Source organism: Peromyscus maniculatus, chromosome 1 (genome assembly GCF_049852395.1).
Source record: "Peromyscus maniculatus bairdii isolate BWxNUB_F1_BW_parent chromosome 1, HU_Pman_BW_mat_3.1, whole genome shotgun sequence".
NCBI classification, from domain to species: domain Eukaryota; kingdom Metazoa; phylum Chordata; class Mammalia; order Rodentia; family Cricetidae; genus Peromyscus; species Peromyscus maniculatus.
In genome coordinates, this window is record NC_134852.1 from 3645029 (window position 1) to 3667030 (window position 22002).

General features: G+C 43.1%; 1 protein-coding gene and 1 pseudogene across 1 annotated transcript; both read right to left on the reverse strand.

The window, feature by feature from the left end:
* Nucleotides 1–892: 892 nt before the first annotated feature.
* Nucleotides 893–8799, reverse strand: LOC143273367 (cationic amino acid transporter 3-like). Its single transcript, XM_076572754.1, has 7 exons — nt 8539–8799; nt 8151–8373; nt 7812–8014; nt 3422–3604; nt 3108–3274; nt 1489–1597; nt 893–1326 (listed from the first exon to the last, which is right to left on the reverse strand). The coding sequence occupies exons 1-7, from the start codon at nt 8699–8701 to the stop codon at nt 1199–1201; spliced, it is 1176 nt and encodes a 391-aa protein (XP_076428869.1). The 5' UTR covers nt 8702–8799; the 3' UTR covers nt 893–1198.
* A 10448-nt stretch (nt 8800–19247) lies between these two features.
* Nucleotides 19248–21053, reverse strand: LOC102924437 (N-alpha-acetyltransferase 15, NatA auxiliary subunit pseudogene; annotated as a pseudogene).
* Between the last annotated feature and the right edge of the window lie 949 nt (nt 21054–22002).

The following is a 22002-nucleotide window of genomic DNA, read 5'->3' on the forward strand; positions in this document are numbered from 1 at the left end:
TTTGGGAAAAGTCTCTTTTTTCCATGCTAAATGATCAAAAGTCATTAGAAAAAAAAAAAAAAAAAAGCTTGCCATGGTTGGGATAATAATTGGTACCAGGGCTGGAGGGATAGCTCAGCTGTTAAAGGCTAGGCTCACAACCAAAAATAATTGGTACCAGTCTGTGTTCTCTTGGTCCCCCTGTCTACTTCTCTGCTATCAGCCCTGACTGGGCCTTTAATTCTCATTCTCATTGGATTAACAGCAGGGGTTCTACCTTTTTGTTTTGGTTTTGGTTTGTTGGAGACAGGGTTTCTCTGTGTAGCCTTGGCTCTCCTGGAACTGAGTCTGTAGGCCAGGTTGGCCTCTGCTTCTCTAGGGCTGGGATTAAAGGTGTGTGCTACCACCCACCCACCCAGCCCCAGTTGGGACCCTACATCTTAAACTAGAACAGAATGAGTTCATGATTTGACTCATTCACTAAGACCAGTCAGTAAGGTAACAGGGCCCCAGACTAGCACAACTATGGGATGGAAGTACCATTCAGGCTGTAAAACAGAACACATAGACAGTACCACCTGCCAAAAACGAAAACAAAGATCCAATCCTTCAAAATCTATAGTTCTGGGAAAGTCTCTAAATGTGCTAATCTTGCTTTCGCACTTCTGCTGCTCTGCTTCTAGCTAGCTGTTCTTGTTAACTGCATGAAGTAGGTCAACCCAGTGTAGTCGCCAACAAAGACTTTCTATATGCCTGAGCAGTGTTCTCTGGTGAATACCCAACAACATCGTAATTAAAAAAGATCTCAAGTTCAAGGCTGACCTGGGCCATATAAGACTGATCTCATCCAAACAAAAGGGAAACAGATGAACTAATCAGCTTGATTTAGCCTTTCTACAATATATAAGTAATATGCTGCTCACAAATATATAATCTTTATTGTCTGTTAAATAACTACAGGGGCTAGGGATGTGGCTCATGGATAGAGCACTTGCCTAGCATACATAAAACCACGGATTCATTTCAGTGCAAAGGAAAAAAGTTAAGGAATTTGCTCACAGATAGCAACTTTAAAGTCCCATCTGCAGCCCACAAATATTCAAACTTTTCCTCAACCTGAAGACACCTGCAGGACTTGCCTCAGATGCACAAGGATCTAAGTTCAATGGCCAGTACTGCCTCTCCACCATACATAGACACCCATGGGGTCTTTCTGCAGTTAAGCTAATTCAACACAGGGAGTATGTTCCTGGAGAGTCTGGGAGTTTGAGGCTGTTGCTGTTGGCTGTTGGTCATCCTTCTCTTCCAAGCTGTGCCAGATCCCATATCCAAAGTAGATAGCAAATCCTGAAAGGGAACAGAGACAGTGAGGTGGAAATGGTCACTCGTCTACCGGGATGCCCATCAGGGATTCTCCATGTGACCCCAGACAGTTTCAAAGAGAGGCAATGAGAGGAATGTTGAACCCAGTTGACCAGGAATCTCTTCCCCAGAAAGCTACTCACTCACCAATCACCATCCAGATTCCAAAGCGAATCCAGGTCCCGACAGTCATTTGCATCATCAGGTAGACATTCACAAAGACACTCAGCACAGGGAGCACAGGCAGTGCTGGAACCTGTGAGCACAGCCTGTGAGCACTTGTGTGCACAGACACCTGAGCCCTCTCTCCCCAGAGCTGAAGATCCAGCCCGTATCTAGGCTCTGTGGTCAGTGCCTACTCATACTGGAGACCCCATGGAATGGATGTACCAGGAGGCACAGGTACTGAGCAGAGAAACACTGGGCTGGCAGTTCTGAGCAAATAAAATGGCTTCTTTTTGTGTTTGGTTGGTTGGTTGGTTTGGTTTATTTTCTCAAGAGAGGATTTCTCTGTGTAGCCCTGGCTATCCTGGAACTTGCTCTGTACACCAGGCTAGCCTCAAATTCAGAGATCTATCTGCCTCTGCCTCCCAAGTGCTGGGATTAAACATATATGCCACCACACCTGAGAGCAGATGTCTTCTTTCATGGACATGGGGTCTCAAATATCACAGGCCGAACTTGAACTCAATGTATGGGTCAGGAGGACCCTGAACTTCTGATCCGCAGCTCCCCTGTGCTGGAATTACTGTTATACACCACCTCTCCTGGTTTTTGCAGTGCTAGGATTAAGCCCGAGGCTTCATGCACTCTAGGCTATTGCTCCACCAGCTGACTACATTCTCATAGCCTTTTTTTCAGTACTGGGGATTGTATCCGGATCCTCGTGCATATTAAGCAAGTGCTCTGCCACTGAGTTATGTCTCCCAGACTTAGGAGTGAAACGCACTCTGGGTTTGGTTAGATTTTTGGTTTAGTTTGTTTGGGTTGGGGAGGGGTGATTTTGTTCTTGTTGGGGGGGGAGTTGAAGGGGACTGTTTTATTTTTGTTTGGTTGGTTGGGTGGGTGGTTGTTTGAGACAGGACCTCATGCAGCTAAGCCTGGTCAATCTCAAACTCATTTGAACACCTGATCTTCCTCCTTCTGCTTCCCTAGGATTAAAAGTATAAACATGTACCAACATATCTGCATTATTTTTATTTTGAGACAGAATTTCACTAACTTGCCTGAGCTGGCCTATAAGTTGCTCCAGCCTATGCTGGACTTTAAGGTGTGATCCTCCTGCCTCGGCCTCCTGAGTATCTGGGATCATACATCCATGGTGACATCTGGCTCTGTCCATTGGTATATTGGGAGGGAGTTGTTTATTGGATTGGTTGTTTCTGAGACAGGCTATCACTATGTTGCTCCTGCTGACCTGACCTGGCTGGCCTCAAAATCAGAGATTCCAGCCAGAAAGTAGTAGTTAGTGCACTCCTTTAACCCCAGCACTCAGGGAGGCAGAGGTGGTGATCTCTGTGAGCTAAGACTAGACTACACAGAGAAACCCTGTCTTGGGGCAGAGAAGGGGGAAGTTGGGCAATTCCCCCTGCCCCTGTCACCTGAGTGCTGGGATTAAAGACAAACAAGGACCACCGTGCCCTGCCTGCCTGTCCATTGGTTTTATCAGTTCCCTGCCCCTTCCTTCCCTGGTGATGTGAAACATGCTTAGAACGTGCATGACCACTCTCTTAGGGTGGCTTCCCTGAGAAAAGGAAGTCACTCACCTTGAAGTGGAGAGGAGCGGTGCTCTGAGGCTGTCTCCAGATGACAATGACCACTCCGACAATGAGAAGCAACAGTGAAACAGCCACAGCTATCAAAGCTGGGTCTCCAGAGAACAGCTGTCCAGGCCACTGGGCCAGGACCAGGCACAGGAACTTCAGAAGAAGGACTGCAAATCAATTGGGGAGGAGAAGCATATCAGGACCCTGGGCCACATCCCACCAAATCTGTCTGTACTGTGTCTCCCTCTCTGCTAATGATGTCCCCAACATGCTGTCTGATTCCAAATGCCCAAGGGGGAAGTCCTGGCACTCACCAAGCAGGGAGGCACATCTGTAGACAATCTGGCCAGATCTCAGAGTTGGGATGGTGTCTGTGGGGATACAGAGGCTCCTTGCAATTCCTGGAGTCCTTGCTGCAGAAACAGGCTCCATGGATGAAGAAAATTCAAGGGCCAGCTCCATCTCAACAGCTCCACTCTCAGATTTCTCCTTCTTACATACTTGGCCACAAAGCAAATCTCAACAGATACAAAACAATCAGAATAACCTCCTGTGTTCTATCAGATCACCATGGTTTAAAGCTAGATTTCAACAACAACAAAAACTACAGAAAACCTACAACCTCATGGAAACTGAATAATGCTCAACTGAATCACCAATGGGTTAAGGAAGAAATAAAGAAAGAAATTAAAGACTTCCTAGAGATCAATGAAAATGAAGACACCACATACCCAAACTTATGGGACACTATGAAAGCAGTGTTAAGAGGGAAATTCATAGCACTAAATGCCCACATAAAGAAGTTGGAGAAATCGCACACTAGTGAATTAACAGCACATCTGAAAGCTCTAGAACAAGAAGAAGCAAAGTCTCCCAGGAAGAATAGATGCCAGGAAATTATCAAAGTGAGAGGTGAAATTAATAAATTAGAAACTAAGAGAATAATACAAAAAATTAATGAAACAAAGAGTTGGTTTTTTGAGAAAATCAACAAGATAGACAAGCCCTTATCCAAACTAACCAAAAGACAGAGAGAGAGAATCCAAATCAACAAAATCAGAAATGAAAAGGGGGACATAACAACAGACATTGAGGAAATCCAGAGAATTATAAGGTCATATTTCAAAAACCTCTACTCCACAAAACTGGAAAACCTAAAAGAAATGGACATTTTTCTGGATAGATACCACATACCTAAGTTTAATCAAGACCAGATAAACTATTTAAATAGTCCAATAACCCCTAAGGAAATAGAAACAGTCATTAAAGGTCTCCCAACCAAAAAAAGCCCAGGACCAGATGGTTTCAGTGCAGAATTCTACCAGATCTTCAAAGAAGAGTTAATACCAATACTCTCTAAATTGTTCCACATAATAGAAACAGAAGGAACATTACCAAACTCCTTCTATGAGGCTACAATTACCCTGATTCCTAAACCAAACAAGGATGCAACAAAGAAAGAGAACTACAGACCGATCTCCCTCATGAACATTGATGCAAAAATACTCAATAAAATACTGGCAAACAGACTCCAAGAACACATCAGAACAATTATCCACCATGATCAAGTAGGCTTCATCCCAGGGATGCAAGGGTGGTTCAACATACGAAAGTCCATCAATGTAATACACCATATAAACAAACTCAAAGAAAAAAACCACATGATCATCTCACTAGATGCAGAAAAGGCATTTGACAAAATCCAACACCCCTTCATGATAAAAGTCTTGGAGCGATCAGGAATACAGGGAACATACCTAAACATAATAAAGGCAATATATAGCAAACCAACAGCCAACATCAAATTAAATGGAGAGAAACTCAAAGCAATTCCACTAAAATCAGGAACGAGACAAGGCTGTCCACTCTCCCCATACTTATTCAATATAGTACTTGAAGTTCTAGCCAGAGCAATAAGACAACATAAGGAGATTAAGGGGATTCAAATTGGAAAGGAAGAAGTCAAGCTTTCCCTATTTGCAGACGACATGATAGTATACTTGAGTGACCCCAAAGATTCCACCCAGGAATTGATGAAGCTTATAAACACCTTCAGCAACATAGCAGTATACAAGATCAACTCAAAAAAAATCAGTAGCCCTCCTATATACAATGGAGAAAGAAGCTGAGAAGGCAATTAGAGATACATCACCCTTTACAATAGCCAAAAATGACATAAAATACCTTGGGGTAACACTAACCAAGCAAGTGAAGGACCTATATGACAAGAACTTTAAGTCCCTGAAAAAAGAAATTGAAGAAGATCTCAGAAAATGGAAAGATCTCCCATGCTCATGGATAGGCAGGGTTAACATAGTAAAAATGGCAATCTTACCAAAAGCAATTTACAGATTCAATGCAATCCCCATCAAAATACCAACACAATTCTTCACAGATCTGGAAAGAACAATACTCAACTTCATATGGAAAAACAAAAAACCCAGGATAGCTAAAAGAAACCTGTACAATAAAACAACTTCTGGAGGCATCACAATCCCCGACTTCAAGCTCTACTATAGAGCTACAGTAATAAAAACAGCCTGGTATTGGCATAAAAACCGACATGTGGACCAATGGAATCAAATTGAAGACCCTGACATTAACCCACACACCTATGGACATATAATTTTTGACAAAGAAGCCAAAAGTGTACAATGGAAAAAAGAAAGCATCTTCAACAAATGGTGCTGGCATAACTGGATATCAGCGTGTAGAAGGCTGCAAATAGATCCATATCTGTTACCGTGCACAAAACTTAAGTCCAAGGGGATCAAAGACCTCAACATAAATCCAGCTACTCTGAACCTGCTAGAAGAGAAAGTAGGAAATAGTCTTGAATGCCTTGGCATAGGAGATCACTTCCTAAATATAACACCAGTAGCGCAGACACTGAGACAAACAATCAATCAATGGGACCTCTTGAAACTGAGAAGCTTTTGTAGAGCAAAGGATACGGTCAACAAGGCAAAGCGACAGCCTACAGAATGGGAAAAGATCTTCACAAACCCCACATCTGACAGAGGACTGATATCCAGAATATATAAGGAACTCAAGAAATTAGACATCAAAAGGACCAACAGTCCAATTGAGAAATGGGCTTTAGAACTAAACAGAGAATTCTCAACAGAGGAATCCCAAATGGCTGAAGGACATTTAAGGAATTGCTCAACTTCCCTAATCATCAGGGAAATGCAAATCAAGACAACTCTGAGATACCACCTTACGCCTGTCAGAGTGGCTAAGATCAAAAACACTGAAGACACTTTATGCTAGAGAGGATGTGGAACTAGGGGAACTCTCCTCCACTGCTGGTGGGAATGCAAGCTTGTACAACCACTTTGGAAATCAATATGGCGCTTTCTTAGAAAATTGGGAATCAATCTCCCCCAAGATCCAGCTATACCACTCCTGGGCATACACCCAAGAAATGCTCAATCATACCACAAGAGCACTTGCTCAGCTATGTTCATATCAGCATTGTTTGTAATAGCCAAAACCTGGAAACAACCTAGATGCCCTTCAACTGAAGAATGGATAAATAAATTGTGGCACATGTACACAATGGAATACTACTCAGCAGAGAGAAACAATGACATCATGAGGTTTGCAGGCAAATGGATGGATCTAGAAAAAATCATCCTGAGTGAGGTAACCCAGACTCAGAAAGACAAATATGGTATGTACTCACTCATAGGAAGATGCTAGATGTGGAACAAGCATGACTAGACTGCTACTCACATCACCAGTGAGGCTACCTGGAAAACGGAACCCCAAAAAAAGACACGGAGAAATGGACGAGATCTACATGAATAGCCTGGTCATGAGTGGGAACAATGAAGGGCGACAGTTGAGGGAAAGAGTGGGAGATCCTAGCTGGATCAAGAAAAGAGAGGGAGAACAAGGAATAGGAGACCATGGTAAATGAAGACCACATGAGAAGGTGAGAAGGGGAGGAAGCAGAGAGCTAGGGAGGCCCACGGAGATCCACAAAGATACCCCCTCAAAAGACTGCTGGCAATGGTCGCGAGACGGCAGGAACTGACCTACTCTGGTAATGGGATGGCCAGACACCCAGATAGTGGTGCCATAAACCCCATCCAAGGACTGAGGAATCTGAAGGCAGACATCCACGGCTGGGCCCCTGGTGGAGCACTGGGAGTCTAATTAGTGAGTAAGAAGAGGGTTTATATGAGCAAGAATTGTTGAAGCCAAGGTTGGATAAAGCACAGGGACAAATAACCAAATGAATGGAAGCACAGGATCTATGAACCAAAGGCTGAGGGGCCCCCAACTGGATCAGGCCCCCTGAACGGGTGAGACAGTCATCTGGCTTGATCTGTTTGGGAGGCAGCTGTGCATTGGTGCCAGATCCTGGGCTCGTTGCATGAGTTGGCTGTTTGAATCCTGGGACTTATGCAGGGACAATTGGCTCGGTCTGGGAGGGGGGAATGGACCTGCCTGGACTGAGTCTACCAGGTCAACCCCAGTCCTCGGGGGAGACCTTGATCTGGAGGAGGTGGGAATGGGGGTGGGCTGGGGGGAGGGGTGGGCGAGAGGGGGAGAACAGGGGATTCTGTGGCTATTATGTTGAACTGAATGGTGTTGTAAAATAATAATAATAATAATAATAATAATAATAATAATAATAATAATAATAAAAACTGACCACAAAAAAAAAAAGAAAAGAAAAATCAGTGTAGAAACGATGAGGAGTGTTAGCTCGTGGACACAGCCAAGCTGATGAAATTGATAAGGCTGGTTGTCTACCTGCGATAATTCCACAAAGGACAGTGGCTAGGACAGGGGTGTGTGTTCGAGGATGAACACGGGCGAGTCTCCGGAACAGGAGCCCGTCTTCTGCCATGGAATAGACCACCCGAGGCACAGGAAAAATGGCACCTATGAGGCTATAAAGGGAAAAGGAGACTCTCCATAGTGACAATGGGCAGGCCCTGCTCCTTTAGACATTTCCCCTCCCTCTCTTCTCTCCTTCTCAGGGGCAGGGACAGAAGAGAATCCAGAAGAGAAACCTTTGCTACCAACCTGGATGAAAGGGCACATAATGTTCCCACAGCCACTGCATACTGAGCAGGACCCCATCCAACGTGGATAAACGCCTGGGGCAAGGGACTGTCGGTGTGAATTTGGTAGTAGGGCATCATGAGGGTGAGTGCCGCGGAAACACCAAAGTACATCAGAAAGCAAACAAAGAGTGAGGTCACGATGCCCAGTGGGATGGCGCGCTGGGGGGAGCGGACCTCTTCGCCTGCGGGGACGAAGCAGACCTTGAGTCAGAAACATTCGCAGGCCACCACACAAACCCTCTCCCCCTCCCATGCTCCCAAAAGCAGGCTGACCCTCCACCAGCCCTGTGTCCAAGGGTAGTCCAAACCATGACCATGCTTTTGATCGGACAGAGGGGCTACCACACCTGTGGTCGCAATACAGTCGAAACCAATGAAGGCGAAGAAGCATGTCGCTGCACCACGGAGAATCCCGTTCAGACCAAAAGGCACGAACCCTCCAGAGCCCAGAGGACCCAAGCTGTAGCAAGAGAAGGAAGGAAGAAAACACTGCAGGGCAACAGGGCGCATGCCTAAAATCCCGGAACTCAGGAACTGGACGCGGAAGGATCATGGGTTCACAGCCAACTCTGACCACATACCTCAGAGCCAGCCTGGGCTACATATACATAGCAAGACCTTGTCTCAAACAAACAAAAATGGTGAGGATCCTAGACAAGGGACGCCAAGGTGTAATCGAGTTGGTAGAGTGCGTGTTTAGTGTACATGAGGCTCTGGTTTGGTCCCAACAATGCACAGCGCATGTGTAATCCTGGCACTTGGCAAGTAGAAGCAATTACATAGTGAGTTGGATGCCAGGCTGGAGTCTATGATACCTGACTCGAAAAACACTGTAAAGGGGACTAGAGGGATGACTCAGCAGCTTAGAGCACTGGCTGCTCCTCCAGAGGACCTGGGTTCAATTCCTAGCACCGATACGGTAGTTCACTCCATGTTTGACTCCAGTTATAAGGGATCCAAGGCCCTCTTCTGGCCTCCATGGGCACCAGGCATGCACACGGTGCGTGTACATAGATATTCAGCCATCACTCACACACAAATATGAAACATTGCCAGGCATAGTGGCACATGCCTTTAATCCCAGCACTCGGGAGGCAGAGGCCAGTGAATTTCCATGAGTTCAATACCAGCCAGATCTACATGGGGAGATCCAGAATGGCTAGAGCTACATAGTAAGACTCTGTCTTGAAAAAAAAACAAAATGTAAAATAAACAAGTCTTAAAAATAATTCAAGGGTTACTTGAAACTGGAAAATATTTTCTCTGTAGAAAACAGTAAAAATGATAACATTTCCCAATAAGCCCTTTTAAGCCAAATAATAGCTGAATTATACATATAAATATTGATTAGATTCTGAGATACAGAAGAAGAACCTGTTTTTATGTTCAAGCTATCTGTGTATTGTTTTTCCTGCATCTGTACGTAAAATGTTTTTACATTCAAAAAAAGGGACAAATACTATAGAATTGTATTACATGAAATATATAGAATATACAAATTCATAGAGACAGAAAGATTAGACATTATCTCAAAATTAAGAAGAAAGGAATATAGAGCAATGATTTCCTAAGTACAGAATTTCTGTGTTGGTTTTAACCACAACATCTGGATCTGTTTTTTTTTTTTTTAATTAATAAGACATTTGAAGATTCATCTTACAGTCAACAATGATGATTCAGATGTAAGGCTGATTCCTCTACATAGAACAATTGAAGCCCAAGCAGGCTTCAAGACAACTACTTAGTGTGGTATCAGCCCAAGATGGGGATCCAGAGAGAGCTCACAATCTAACAGGAAAGAAGACATGAAAAATCCAGCCATCTGGATCCAGTTAAGTAGGGACTCTGGTCTACATGGGATGGATAATATATTCCCATACAGCTCAGACTTGAGCCAGGGCCTGTAAGGACACAGGCAACTGGCATTTTTTATGATATGCCACAAATATTGGGGTGCCAGATATAAGACCATTGCTAAATTTTCTTATTAATTAAAAAAAACCTGAAGCCAGATTTAGGGTAAAAGCTGGAAGATTAGAGAAACAGAAAGAAGCCAGCCATGTTCTAACCACTAAGAAATCCTCAAACCAAGAGAGAGCTACTTCCTATATACTCATGCCTATATACCTTTGTGAACCCTGCCATCTTACTTCCTCTCTCCACCCAGCTACATCACTTTGACCCGTCCAGCAGGCCAGGTTATTCGAGGGTCTCGAGGAGGGACCACCTAGGAATCAATGGGGGGCGAGAGGGAAAGGAGACCAAGTACGTGAAGAAAGACAGAGTCAGGCTGAGTTGTGTCAAGGTCTTGTTTATTGACTGGGTGTTAGAGCTTATAAACAGGGCTTCAGGTAGGGAGGGGGAGCAGGAGGAGTGAGGAGAGGACAAAGAAAATTCCTAAGGGAGGGTCAGCAGGAGGTCGCTTTGGTCCCAGGCCCCTGCAGCTAGCTGATTTAGTACAGGCTCCAAGAAGTTTATTTAGTCCTACATTCCTAGGTTAGACTAAAAGCCTCCTATTTACACGAGGCTTGATAAATCGTGGAAGGTTACACAGGTTCAAGACACAGCTGTCCGGAGTCGGTCCCCAACAGTTCCCCCTCTTTTCTCAAAAATGGACCAAGTCCATGTGATCGGGGTTGCGGAGGTCTGAGAGAGCCTCTGTCTTAGGCTATACAGGGGGACTCCCACGCATGGCAGGTGCCATGTTGAGCCCGTCTCCACGACCTCTGTATGCTGTTGACTCTGGCGTGGGCCCTGTACTATTCCCGTCATTGAGTACTCTCTAGCAAGACCGTGGGGACGTTAGGGCTTTAGGACACTGAATCTGAGTCCTTGATGGGGCTCCTGGACGGTCTCCTCGGAATCTACTCTGTGATAATGAATTGAGACGTGTTGTGGTAAGGCCGAATCAATCTGATTTTTGATAAACCGAGTCAACTGCTGAAAGGCCCAGGCACCAAAGATAATGAGAAGGAGAAGGAAAATAATCAGGGGGGCCAGGAGGGTGGGGATAAGGGTAGAAAGCCAAGGGGATTCTTTAAAGCTTCTATATAGAAGGGCAAACCCTGCTCCTAAGAGCAAGAGCTGCATCTTACTGCAGCCCCATAATGGCTAATAAAGGAAAAACCCACAAGATTACAATTCCCATACAATTTCGTTTCACAAGATCATGGTCTGGGTACAGAGTGATCACAGACGGGTAATTTGCATCAACAGGTACATTTTTCCTGAAACCTCAAGGGGGGGGGGGTTATCAAGGCGGGAGTGGAGTTTACACAAAGTTCACAGTGGTCCTTCCTGGAACACCTGTAACTATCCCAGTCACAGTTGAGCACATCTCTTAACAGAAATCTCTTTACATTGTTAAATGGTTGCAGGGGAGATTGAACAATGGCTAAGTCAGGTTGCTCTTGGAACTAGATTTTTAGTTTTTATTTTCCTGGTGCTTGAAGTTTTCTCTTTTCCTGAGGCTTGGGGGTGTAAGCCTGAAGGGCTAGAGTCTTTCATTCCCCCATTTTCTTTTTGGCAAATTTTAATCTTAAAATTATGGTATTATATTAGTAACTCATGGCCTATTTTAGTAACGCATGGCCTGTAATGGCCATGCATAGTTCATGTATAATTAGCCATCTTGTCTCTATGCCAGGGAGTTTTCTTTTGACCCAGCATTTCAGCCTTTTTTGAAAAAGGAAAATGGGACGATGTATTCTCTTTCTGGAACTGCTTCAAGCTGCCATTGGGGCGTCGTTATCAGGGCCCCTCCCCCAAAAGGCTGAAAAGCTGGTCAAAGACTGGGCAGGGGGCATTTGTCAGTAGCATGTAGCTGCCTGACCCCATAGGGACAGAGGAGAATCATGTTAACTGGGCTGGTCCACGTTAGCCTATAGCACGTCCGGAGTCCACAGTCGTCTGGAGTGGTGGAGTCAGCAACTGAAACTTAGAGGTGTCTGCCAGCCAAGTAGAAATCTGTTGAGACAGATTTAAACTAGGAACAGAGGTTAAAATTTATGAACTTATTTGGAACCCTTAGGTTTATACCCTTAGTAATGGGAAAAACAGTGATCCCAAGACCAGGAGAGAGGAAAAATACCATCTTTAGGAATACTTATCTGGGGTCCTTTTGACCTCTGTGAAGTGGGTCTATGTTTTTATGACTCTTTTAATACTTTGAGGCCTACTTACAAAATGACATAAAAGTTTTAGATACATTAGTATTACCAATCTGCACTGAAATCCATATTGTAGACAAAGCAGATAATGGGTATCTGTAAAACAGCAGAAGTAGACTTATACCTTTGAGTCCCAACAAGAACTACAGATTTGGGCATTTTTCTTCTGTCCAGAAAGCCAGGTATAAATTGGACAGAGATTTTTGGCCTGGTGAAAAGCACTTTTAGGTTTACATTTAGACATATCTAGATGACATCTAAAACAAATCCAAAATGTTGAGCTTGTGACTGAACAGTAAGTGGTCATTGCTCTATCAGCTCATCAGGACTCCTAAATGTTAAGCTCTGAACCATAGAACAGGAGAGTAATCTGAAACATATCTTATTTTAGACTCATATCCAAACCTTGATGATTTATTTAAATTTTTACATCTTAGAACATTTTCTTTTAAAGTGAGCTAACAGGCTAGCTATGGCCTTGCAGAAGGATCTGGTTGATGCTGCCATGCTGACAAAGTTAGAGCTAGCCTAGCCATCAGTACTATCAGAAATCTGAGAAGGATAAACTATATCTGAGTGCAGACCAAGAAGCTTCCAATCCTATAAATTACAGTGATCAATCCCTACCCAGGTCTCTATAGCATTGGAGGTTCCAGTCAGAACAACTTCAATCTTCTACCACCATCAAGCCCATAAGGCAGAGTAACTTTTCTGTGGAATAGGGACACGGAAGACTGACAGTGTCCTACTACTTGTCCATAGTCTGGGCTGGGTCCTGGAGGCAGGCGTTGCATTGGGGCATCTTGCCCTGTGGTCAGTGTCGTTCGCAATTCAGGTGGCATCTTCTTGTCATTCCATATCTTCTTTGGAGACCTTGGGAGTCATTGGTAGGAGCTGGGGAGCTAGGAGTCTCTGTTTCCGATAGTAACATTTTAATCAAATAATTTAAATGTCATATTCATCAGATCATTGACAGGTTTGAGGACCATTATCTATTAAATGTATCTGAGCCAAACAAATCGAGGCCTAATCTTGAAAATATCTCTAAGTTTGGTAATAATGACCAGGCTAATTTGTTTCCCTATAGATATATTAGTCAAATATACCTCTCAGTTTGTTTTTATTTAAATAGAACCGTTTATGCTTTAAACTAGTATCTGGATAGCCAGATGACTAGTATTAACTTGTATTCCTTAACACAAAGGACATGCAAACTCAGACATTCAAAACCAAACATACATGTGGCCACATTTTCATTCATACCTGTAGAATAGACAGACATTTTTAAAACTATGACCCTTTGGAGTCTCCATGTAACAGCAGAATAGCAAGAGAAAGAAATCTGAAAAATGGTTACTTAAACTTTAAAGTTAGACTTTAAAGTTTCACTTTTTTAAACCCTCATGACATGCTTAAGCCTTTAAATTTTTACATCTTAAACTGCTTCCTCAAGTCAAAAAATCATTTATTTAAACTTTTATCTTAACGAAGAATAATTTGAAACCAATTTTTTTAAATGATGGCAAGTATTTGTAACACATTGAACTCAAATGACCAAAACCCATGTAAATTTTTATTTTTCCTGTGGAAACAAAAGCATAATTTTCCTAGTATCTTGAACTGGTAATTTAACATTTCTTTTTCAAGCAATATCAGTGTTATGCTCAGATCGAGTCCCCAAAGAAGCCACTGGAGACCTCAGGTACAGAATGCAAAAGCAAGGTTTATACAAATGAAGTTTACAAGCCTCGGCAGGGGGGCTCATTCCAAACCTCCCACACACAGCAGGGAGGTTGGAAGGAGCACACGCCTTTCTTTGTGAGGCTAATATAGACCACAGAATTCATCTCCCACTGCCTCTTTAGGTTCATATCAGTAGTTTTTTATGTTATCTTTATTTTTCATTTGTTCAGCAATCGTATTTAGGAGTTTTATGAGCTGTCTCTGGGATTTGGGAAGTTTGGGGAGTTTGGGATGTTTTATGACCACTTAGTCTCTGCCAGATGGTCGTATATCCTAACTCTGTGTTTTCTTAAGTTTCTGTAGTTGATAACGCCACCTGGAAAAATGCGTCTAAGTTCTTATCTACATTTAAGAATCCTGGTTTTAGCTTATTTGTCTGTAGGGGATAAAGTGGGGGGGGGCAGGGTTTACTGAAGTTTCACAATCAGGACAGAGAAGGGTTAACAAGAGAAATTCCTGGCTGGCAGAAGAGACCTTGAAGTTATCACAGTAAAGGAAGGGAGGGGGAGCAGTGGTCATAAAGTATGTCCTTGGCTGCCAGTGTTCCTGAAAAAAAGTTTTTGTTAACTCCTCTGACTAAAGTCAGATTCTCTGTTCAGTGTTCACACAGTTTTGTCAGTTGCAGGCAGCCATTGCCCTGTCCAGAGCAGGACATGAGAATCTTAGCCCACCTGTACCCAGAGCACGCACCCCCACCTTCGTGAGAGCAGCCAGCTGCCTGCATTCTGATAGCAAGAGAGCTAGGGAGGGAGGGAGGTGGCCCTCGCTGTGCCTCTCTCTCCTCCCCAGGAAAATAAGGGAGGTGAGTAGCAGAAACAGATGACATTTACACAGACAATTCAAGTACCAGAACATCAGCACTGAGATGATGATGGCCTCACTCACAGCTAGCAAGCCCCTCGATTGTGGCTCGCACATCCCTCCAGTGGGCTGGGCAAAGGTCTAGTGTAGAAGAAGGGGACTGTCCCATAGCGTCTGTCACAGTCAAGTCAACAATGAGAACAGTTAACACACTACACACAAGACCAAGGGCACACGAAAGAAAAACTTTGCCCCAACGAGACAACCAACAAAGCTCCAAGAACAATGACAGCCTGATGTGCTCTGTGGAGAGTGACCCTCCAGGCTCAATCACACAAAAAACAATCGAGACTCGAGGATCTCTGTCCTTGATCAAACAGACATCAGGGGGCTTTCACATCCCTGTTAGTCAGACATGCACCTTATTTCTTGGAAGAGAAACAGAGTGTAAAGTAACAATTACCACAATAAAACATACAAAAAACCCCCACAAAATGGCTCTAACAATTTCCCGGAACAAAATACAAAGTGGCACTTCCTCCCACCATGGGGAAAGGTACCCAAAGATGCTCCTCTTTAGGAGGAGACTCCTAAAATCAAATAGTCACCTCTGAGGTGGCCCCAAATGGCTCGGGACTAGGGGGTCCCTTGCCCAAATCAGGGAATGAGACGTCTCTCTTTCCCTCCCAGGATCACTGTCCGAACACGTCTGTCCCAGTGAGAGCCTGCAAAGTACAAATCAGTCGACCGGCACAAAACTTAATGAGACAAGACAGAGACAGAGACAAGACAGAGAGCGCTCTTACCGGTAGATGTCAATAAACTTCTGGACCCTTGAGGGTCCCGGTGGGGTCTTTTGGTCTTTTGTTCAATGTGATTTGTGGCAACCTCACTCTTACCGTCTTCTGGGATGGACACATCGTTAAATAGGTCCTCAGCAAGTCCCGGAATATGTGACACCCTACTATCCTTTTCTGAATCCTTTAAAACATCTCTGATTACTCCATAGAAACTAAAGAATGCATCGGGGACATTCTCTCCATCCTAAGCAAGTTATTGATATCCTCTCCGACTTTATTCCATGTCAACGGGTGGATGCCTGGGCCATTAATAACCAGCCAGGGACATTTTTCTTCCACAAAACAGAAAAACTTAATTAAATCTTTTTTTTCTTTCTTTTTGACTCTTATTCCCCTCTCCCTGAAATCTTCATTTCCTTAATGAAGAGAGCCTCTTTAGAGAGTACTTTATTCATTGATTGTTGGACGGCACTTACCTCAAGGCTGCCCGCGGTGCACGAGTGATGCTGTTGGGGCACCTCTACCCTAGTGAGTCTGGCCAGACCCCGTTTTCTCTTTGCCGTCCAATAGTGAGCCACCGTGCCTCGAGGCCCACATTGGGTGCCACTTGACCCGTCCAGCAGACCAGGTTATTCGAGGGTCTCGAGGAGGGACCACCTAGGAATCATTGGGGGGGGGGCGAGAGGGAAAGGAGACCAAGCGCGTGAAGAAAGACAGAGTCAGGCTGAGTTGTGTCAAGGTCTCGTTTATTGGCTGGGTGTTAGAGCTTATAAACAGGGCTTCAGGTAGGGAGGGGGAGCAGGATGAGTGAGGAGAGGACAAAGAAAATTCCTAAGGGAGGGTCAGCAGGAGGTCGCTTTGGTCCCAGGCCCCTGCAGCTAGCTGATTTAGTACAGGCTCCAAGAAGTTTATTTAATCGTACATTCCTAGGTTAGACTAAAAGCCTCCTATTTACACGAGGCTTGATAAATCGTGGAAGGTTACACAGGTTCAAGGCACAGCTGTCCGGAGTCAGTCCCCAACATCACTTCCTCTTTCTGTCAAGCTCTATCAATTCCTGTCTCACTGTACAGACCTTCAGACCTCTATTGTGGACTAGTGCTGAGATTAAAGGTGTGTGCTACCACAACTGTCTCTGTTCCCAATGTGCCTTGAACTCACAGAGATCCAGATGGATCTGTGCCTCCCAAATGCTAGGATTAAATATGTGTTCTGCTACTGCCTGACCTCTATGTTTAATACAGTGGCTGGCTTTTTCTGTGATCCCCAGATAAGCCTTTATTGGGGTACACAAATAAAATATCAACACAGGTATCAGCCCTGGCCCAGACAACTCCACAACTCCAGTTATAGCACAGTTCTCAGACACCAACATAGGCACATGAGGAAGTCTATACCCTGGGCATCTATTTGGCCTTTGGTGGCTCCATGGGCCATGGACACAATGAAATGTTTCTTAATGATATTCTGCTATACATATAGATCAGATCCAAGACAAATTGTTGTCAGAGAAGCTTATCCAGCAACTGATGGGAGCAGATCCACAACCCAACATTGGGCAAAACTAGGGATACCCTGCAGAAGAGGAAGAAGAGGAAGAAGGTCTGTAGGAGTCAGACGGGTGAAGGACACAAGGAGAATGTGGCCCACAGAATCAACTAAGCAGGGCTCATAGGGGCTCACAGAGACTGAAGCAGTAATCAAGGAGCATGTATGGGTCTGAAGTAGGTCCTCTACATATATTATGGTTGTGTAGCTTAGTGTTCTTGTAGGTCTGTAAATAGTGATAAAGTGGGGGTAGAGTCATTTCTGACTCTTCTCCCTGCTCGTGGGACCCTTTTCCTCCTGCTGTGTTGCCTCACCCAGTCTTGATATGAGGGTTTGAGCCTTGTATTATGGTAACATTCCATGTCATTTTTGGTTGATATCTCTGGGAGGCCTGCTATTCTCTGAAGGTGAACAAAGGAGGAGTGGATCTGGGAGAGAGGGTGTTGCAGGATATTTGATCACACTAGAAGATGTGCCATTGTTTTAACTCATCTGCATGAGGCACCTTCTAATTGGTTTGAAAAAGCTGAATAGTTAATATCTAGGCAGAAGATGATAGGTGGGACTTCCAGGCATGGATAGGAAATCTGAAAAATAATCTGATATAGGGGACTTACCAGTCAGATATGGAGGATACCTGATGTACAGTATGGAGAGGTAATGAGCCATGTGGCAGAACACAAATTAATATAAATGGGTTAATTTAAGTTTTAAGTGCTAGTTGGGAACAAGCCTAAGCTAAGTCCACGCTTTCATAACTAATAAAATGTCTCCATGTTATTATTCAGTAACTGGCAATCCAAAGAAAGACTTCTAACAGAGAGGAAATGGAGGGGGGTGCTTGGAGCAGTGGAGGGAGGAAAAATTGTGATCTGGATGTATTGTATGAGAAGAGAATGAATTAAAAGAATAGACCTTGTATATACACAAACACACACACACACACACACACACACACAAGAATCAGTATGCATCTGAATGAATCCTTCAGATCATGAAATCTCTTGTAATTATATGAGTTTTCAGTGTCTAAACTGTCAAATATGTTCAAGGGAGATTGGTTTTTTAGAAGATTTATTGTGATAAAGTAGAAAATGAAATCAATATAAATTTATGACTAAGAAATTTTGGTTTCCTCTAAAAGATTAATTAACATGTTTGATCTATGTAACACAATTTTAAAATATAATTTTTGTAGATAATGGAGGTCATAAAATAATATATTCTTTTTTTCAAAACAATTTATAGTATCATATTTGGTACTTCATGTTTGACAACAACAAAAAAGAAATTACATTTGTAACTGCAAGAAAAAGAAGCTGGTCTGTTATTGAAAAAAAAAATCTTGGGCCCTTTAGAAATTACAAAGTCTTGGGCTTGCCTGGAACAACTGAGCAAGAAATATATTCTTAGAAATGAAGGGCTTCAAGTATTACAAACCTGTGACACTGTGGCAAAGTTCCAGAGGTATCTAAACTGCAGCACTTTTTTCTGCATATCGTGAACAAGGCCTACTGAGGTTTTTAACTATTAGTCTCTTGATCAGTCATAGAATGGTAATCAGGAGTTCTACTCTTTAACTTCAAGCCATGGTAGATTTTCTTTTTTTCACTCTCAGATGAAAATTTCATGCTTGCTAATTAGTTGGGGCCACATCACAGTGCATTTGGTTCTTGCATTACCGTTTTAACAAGTTTGGCCAAAACAATGCTAAAGGTTTGCATTGTTATTTTAGTTCTTCAAGTTTTAGTTAAAAATTGAGATTGTTCCAACTGGTTCCTTCGGTTAAAAACTGTGGTACAAGAACACCAAACTGATCATGTACAGCAAATTTTGGAAACACAACATGCGTACTGAACACCTTCTAGGTTTCATATAATCTGCTTGGTAGCTATGCGTCCCATGCTCTACAATGTCAAGCATCTGTTGTAGATGGCTCTGTACATAATGATTCACACTGCATACTTCCTATGGTCATGAATCAACCCCGTAACAAAATCAGTCAGATGCTAAAGTCCCAACAACTCTTTGTGCTCAGTGAAAGAATCCAGTGCTAAAACAGCATTTATGCTGTCTGAGATATAGTAAAATCTCACAAGACAAATTTAAAGTAATATTTCTGCCACACACCTGCTATGTTAGCTGTAATAGCCTCCAGATTTTATATAAATTAGTTTAAAAACATTGGCAGGGAAGATAGGAGTAGGATATGGAATTTTTTAAACCCTTCAATTTTAGCAGCTTTTAATTTTTAAGAAACTGAAGCTATATCCTATAATGTTAGATATTTTATATATAGTTTTCAGCAGGATAAAAAACGTAAAAGACTATTTGAAGGCAAGAACGTTTACTCCTCTCATTCTGTGTAAGTTAGAGCAATGCAGCAGGTGCGTGACAAAAATATTATATACTAATATGGTCCAAAGTCATTCCATTTGCTTGTTTAATGATGTTCAAATGTCATTGGCCAGTTCTTCAGTTTCTGCAGAGCTATCTCCATTAACTGTGATCTTCATATCCTCTTCATATCCAGGGGGCATGAAAGCCAAAGCATAAGGGAAAAGCTTATGACAATTTGCTCTATAAGCTTCAGCAGCGTCTTTACAGTCTCCTAGGCTACCATCACACAAGGCTTCCAACACCTCCAAGCAGGTCTGAAGGTTTCTGTTGGTGAGGGACCCATCAAGTGTTGTTGCCAGCTCTAATGCTCATTTCTGACTAGAGGAATTTAAATAATACACCATTTTGGCAGCTGATAATCTATGTGGCAATGAATCCGAATTCCTTTTCAGAAAAGTTTCATTAAAATTCTTTTGTTTTGTTGCTCCAAAAAGATGATTCATTTCTTGTTTTAATACTGTTTAAAAACTGTTTCAGGTAAGTCTTTACTTTCACACACAGAATTAAAGAGTCGAATCATGCATTCATGAAGCCAGGGATGACTAGAATCAATAGCAAATGCCCGCTTTACTGATTGTAGCATCAAAAGAAACTTTTCTTTCCTAAAGTAAATCTCAAAGCAAAAAGATGAGTTTCTATCTTGTTCTTCACCAAATTCTTCAATGGTGTTCAAAACTTAATAGCTTCTTCCAATGGAGTTTCAACCTTGGCCAATTTCTCTGGGATAAGTTCTTCTTTGGGGCCTCCAATACCCTCATCATCATCATCTTTTTTCTTTTTCTGATTTCTCTGCTGCTTTTCTTTTTCTGCATTTTTTTCTCTTCTTCTAGCTGGGCTTTCTTTTGAGCTCTTCTTTGTTTATTACGTAGTTTCTTTAACTCTTTGTCAGACATATTTGCTGTATCAGCTTCGTGTCCTTTATTCTCATCTGTAAGAGGGTTGCAATGAAGCTTCAAATAGATCTCAATAGCAATTCTTGCTGCTTTGAAGTAAAATGGATGCTGCTGAAGAACATCTTCTAGTTTTAATAAGTCCACATATGATCTAAGGATAATCTTCCTCATACAGTACGTATGAAAATCAAAATGGTCTTCGGTGATTTCTCTAAAATGTCTCTCAATTTCGTGACACTTTTTAAGTACTTCACCGAATCTGTTCATGGCTCTGTATGCCTGGACACACTCTGTCTGGAACCACATGCACTGCATTTCATTCAGGTTCTCCACTGCTAAAGTTCCTTCCCTTTAAACTTGGAGCACATTTCTTCAGCCTCTTTAATCAGATTGGCTTTTAACATGTATTTTGCACACTTGGAATTAATAAATCTGTCTGCTGTGTCCAGGGCCTGGGCTTCATCCATCCACCTGGCAGATTCTTTAATATTCCCAGCATACTTATAGATTTTAGCTTTTTTTATATTTTATTTTATTTTTTATTTTACAATACTATTCAGTTCTACATAATAGCCACAGATTCCCTTGTTCTCTCCCTTCCTGCCACCCTCTTCTTCCACCCAGCCCACCGCCCATTCCCACCTCCTCCAGAACAAGGTCTCCCCCGAGGACTGGGATCGACCTGATAGACTCAGTCCAGACAGGTCCAGTCCCCTCCTCCCAGATTGAGCCAAGCATCCCTGCATAAGTCCCAGGTTTCAAACAGCCAACTCATGCAATGAGCCGAGGTCCTGGTACCACTGCCTAGATGACTCCCAAATAGATCAAGCCAATCGACTGTCTCACCTATTCAGAATGCCTGATCCAGTTGGGGGCCCCTCAGCTTTGGTTCATAGTTCATGTGTTTCCATTCATTTGGTTATTGGTCCCTGTGCTTTATCCAACCTTGGTTTCAACAATTCTCACTCATATAAACCCTCCTCTTTCTCACTAATTAGACTCCCAGCGCTCCACCCGGGGCCTAGCCGTGGATGTCTGCAACCAGATTCCTCAGTCCTTGGATAAGGTTTATAGCACAACCATTAGGGCGTTTGGCCATCCCATCACCAGAGTAGGTCAGTCCCAGCTATCTCTTGACCATTGCCAGCAGTCTTTTGTGGGGGTATCTTTGTGGATTTCTGTGGGCCTCTTTAGCTCTTTGTTTCTTCCTTTTCTCATGTGGTCTTCATTTACCATGGTCTCCTACTCCTTGTTCACCCTCTCTTTTCTTGATCCAGCTAGGATCTCCTGATCTCTTTCCCTTGACCCTCGCCGTTCATTGCTCCCACTCATGTCCATGCTGTTCATGTAGATCTCATCCATTTCTCCTTGTGTTTCTTGGGGTCCTGTTTTCCAGGTAGCCTCACTGATGATGTGAGCAGCAGTCCAGTCATCCTTGTTCCACATCTAGCATCCTC

Bases quoted from the DNA above. Each gene is read 5' to 3' on its own strand.
- LOC143273367 (XM_076572754.1), bottom strand. From the start codon at position 8,701: ATGCGCCCTGTTGCCCTGCAGTGTTTTCTTCCTTCCTTCTCTTGCTAC. The intron at 8,374-8,538 runs GTGTGGTAGCCC...TCGTCCCCGCAG, and splicing joins CGACTGTATTGCGACCACAG to GCGAAGAGGTCCGCTCCCCC. The intron at 3,275-3,421 runs GTGAGTGCCAGG...ATTGATTTGCAG, and splicing joins CAGATGTGCCTCCCTGCTTG to TCCTTCTTCTGAAGTTCCTG.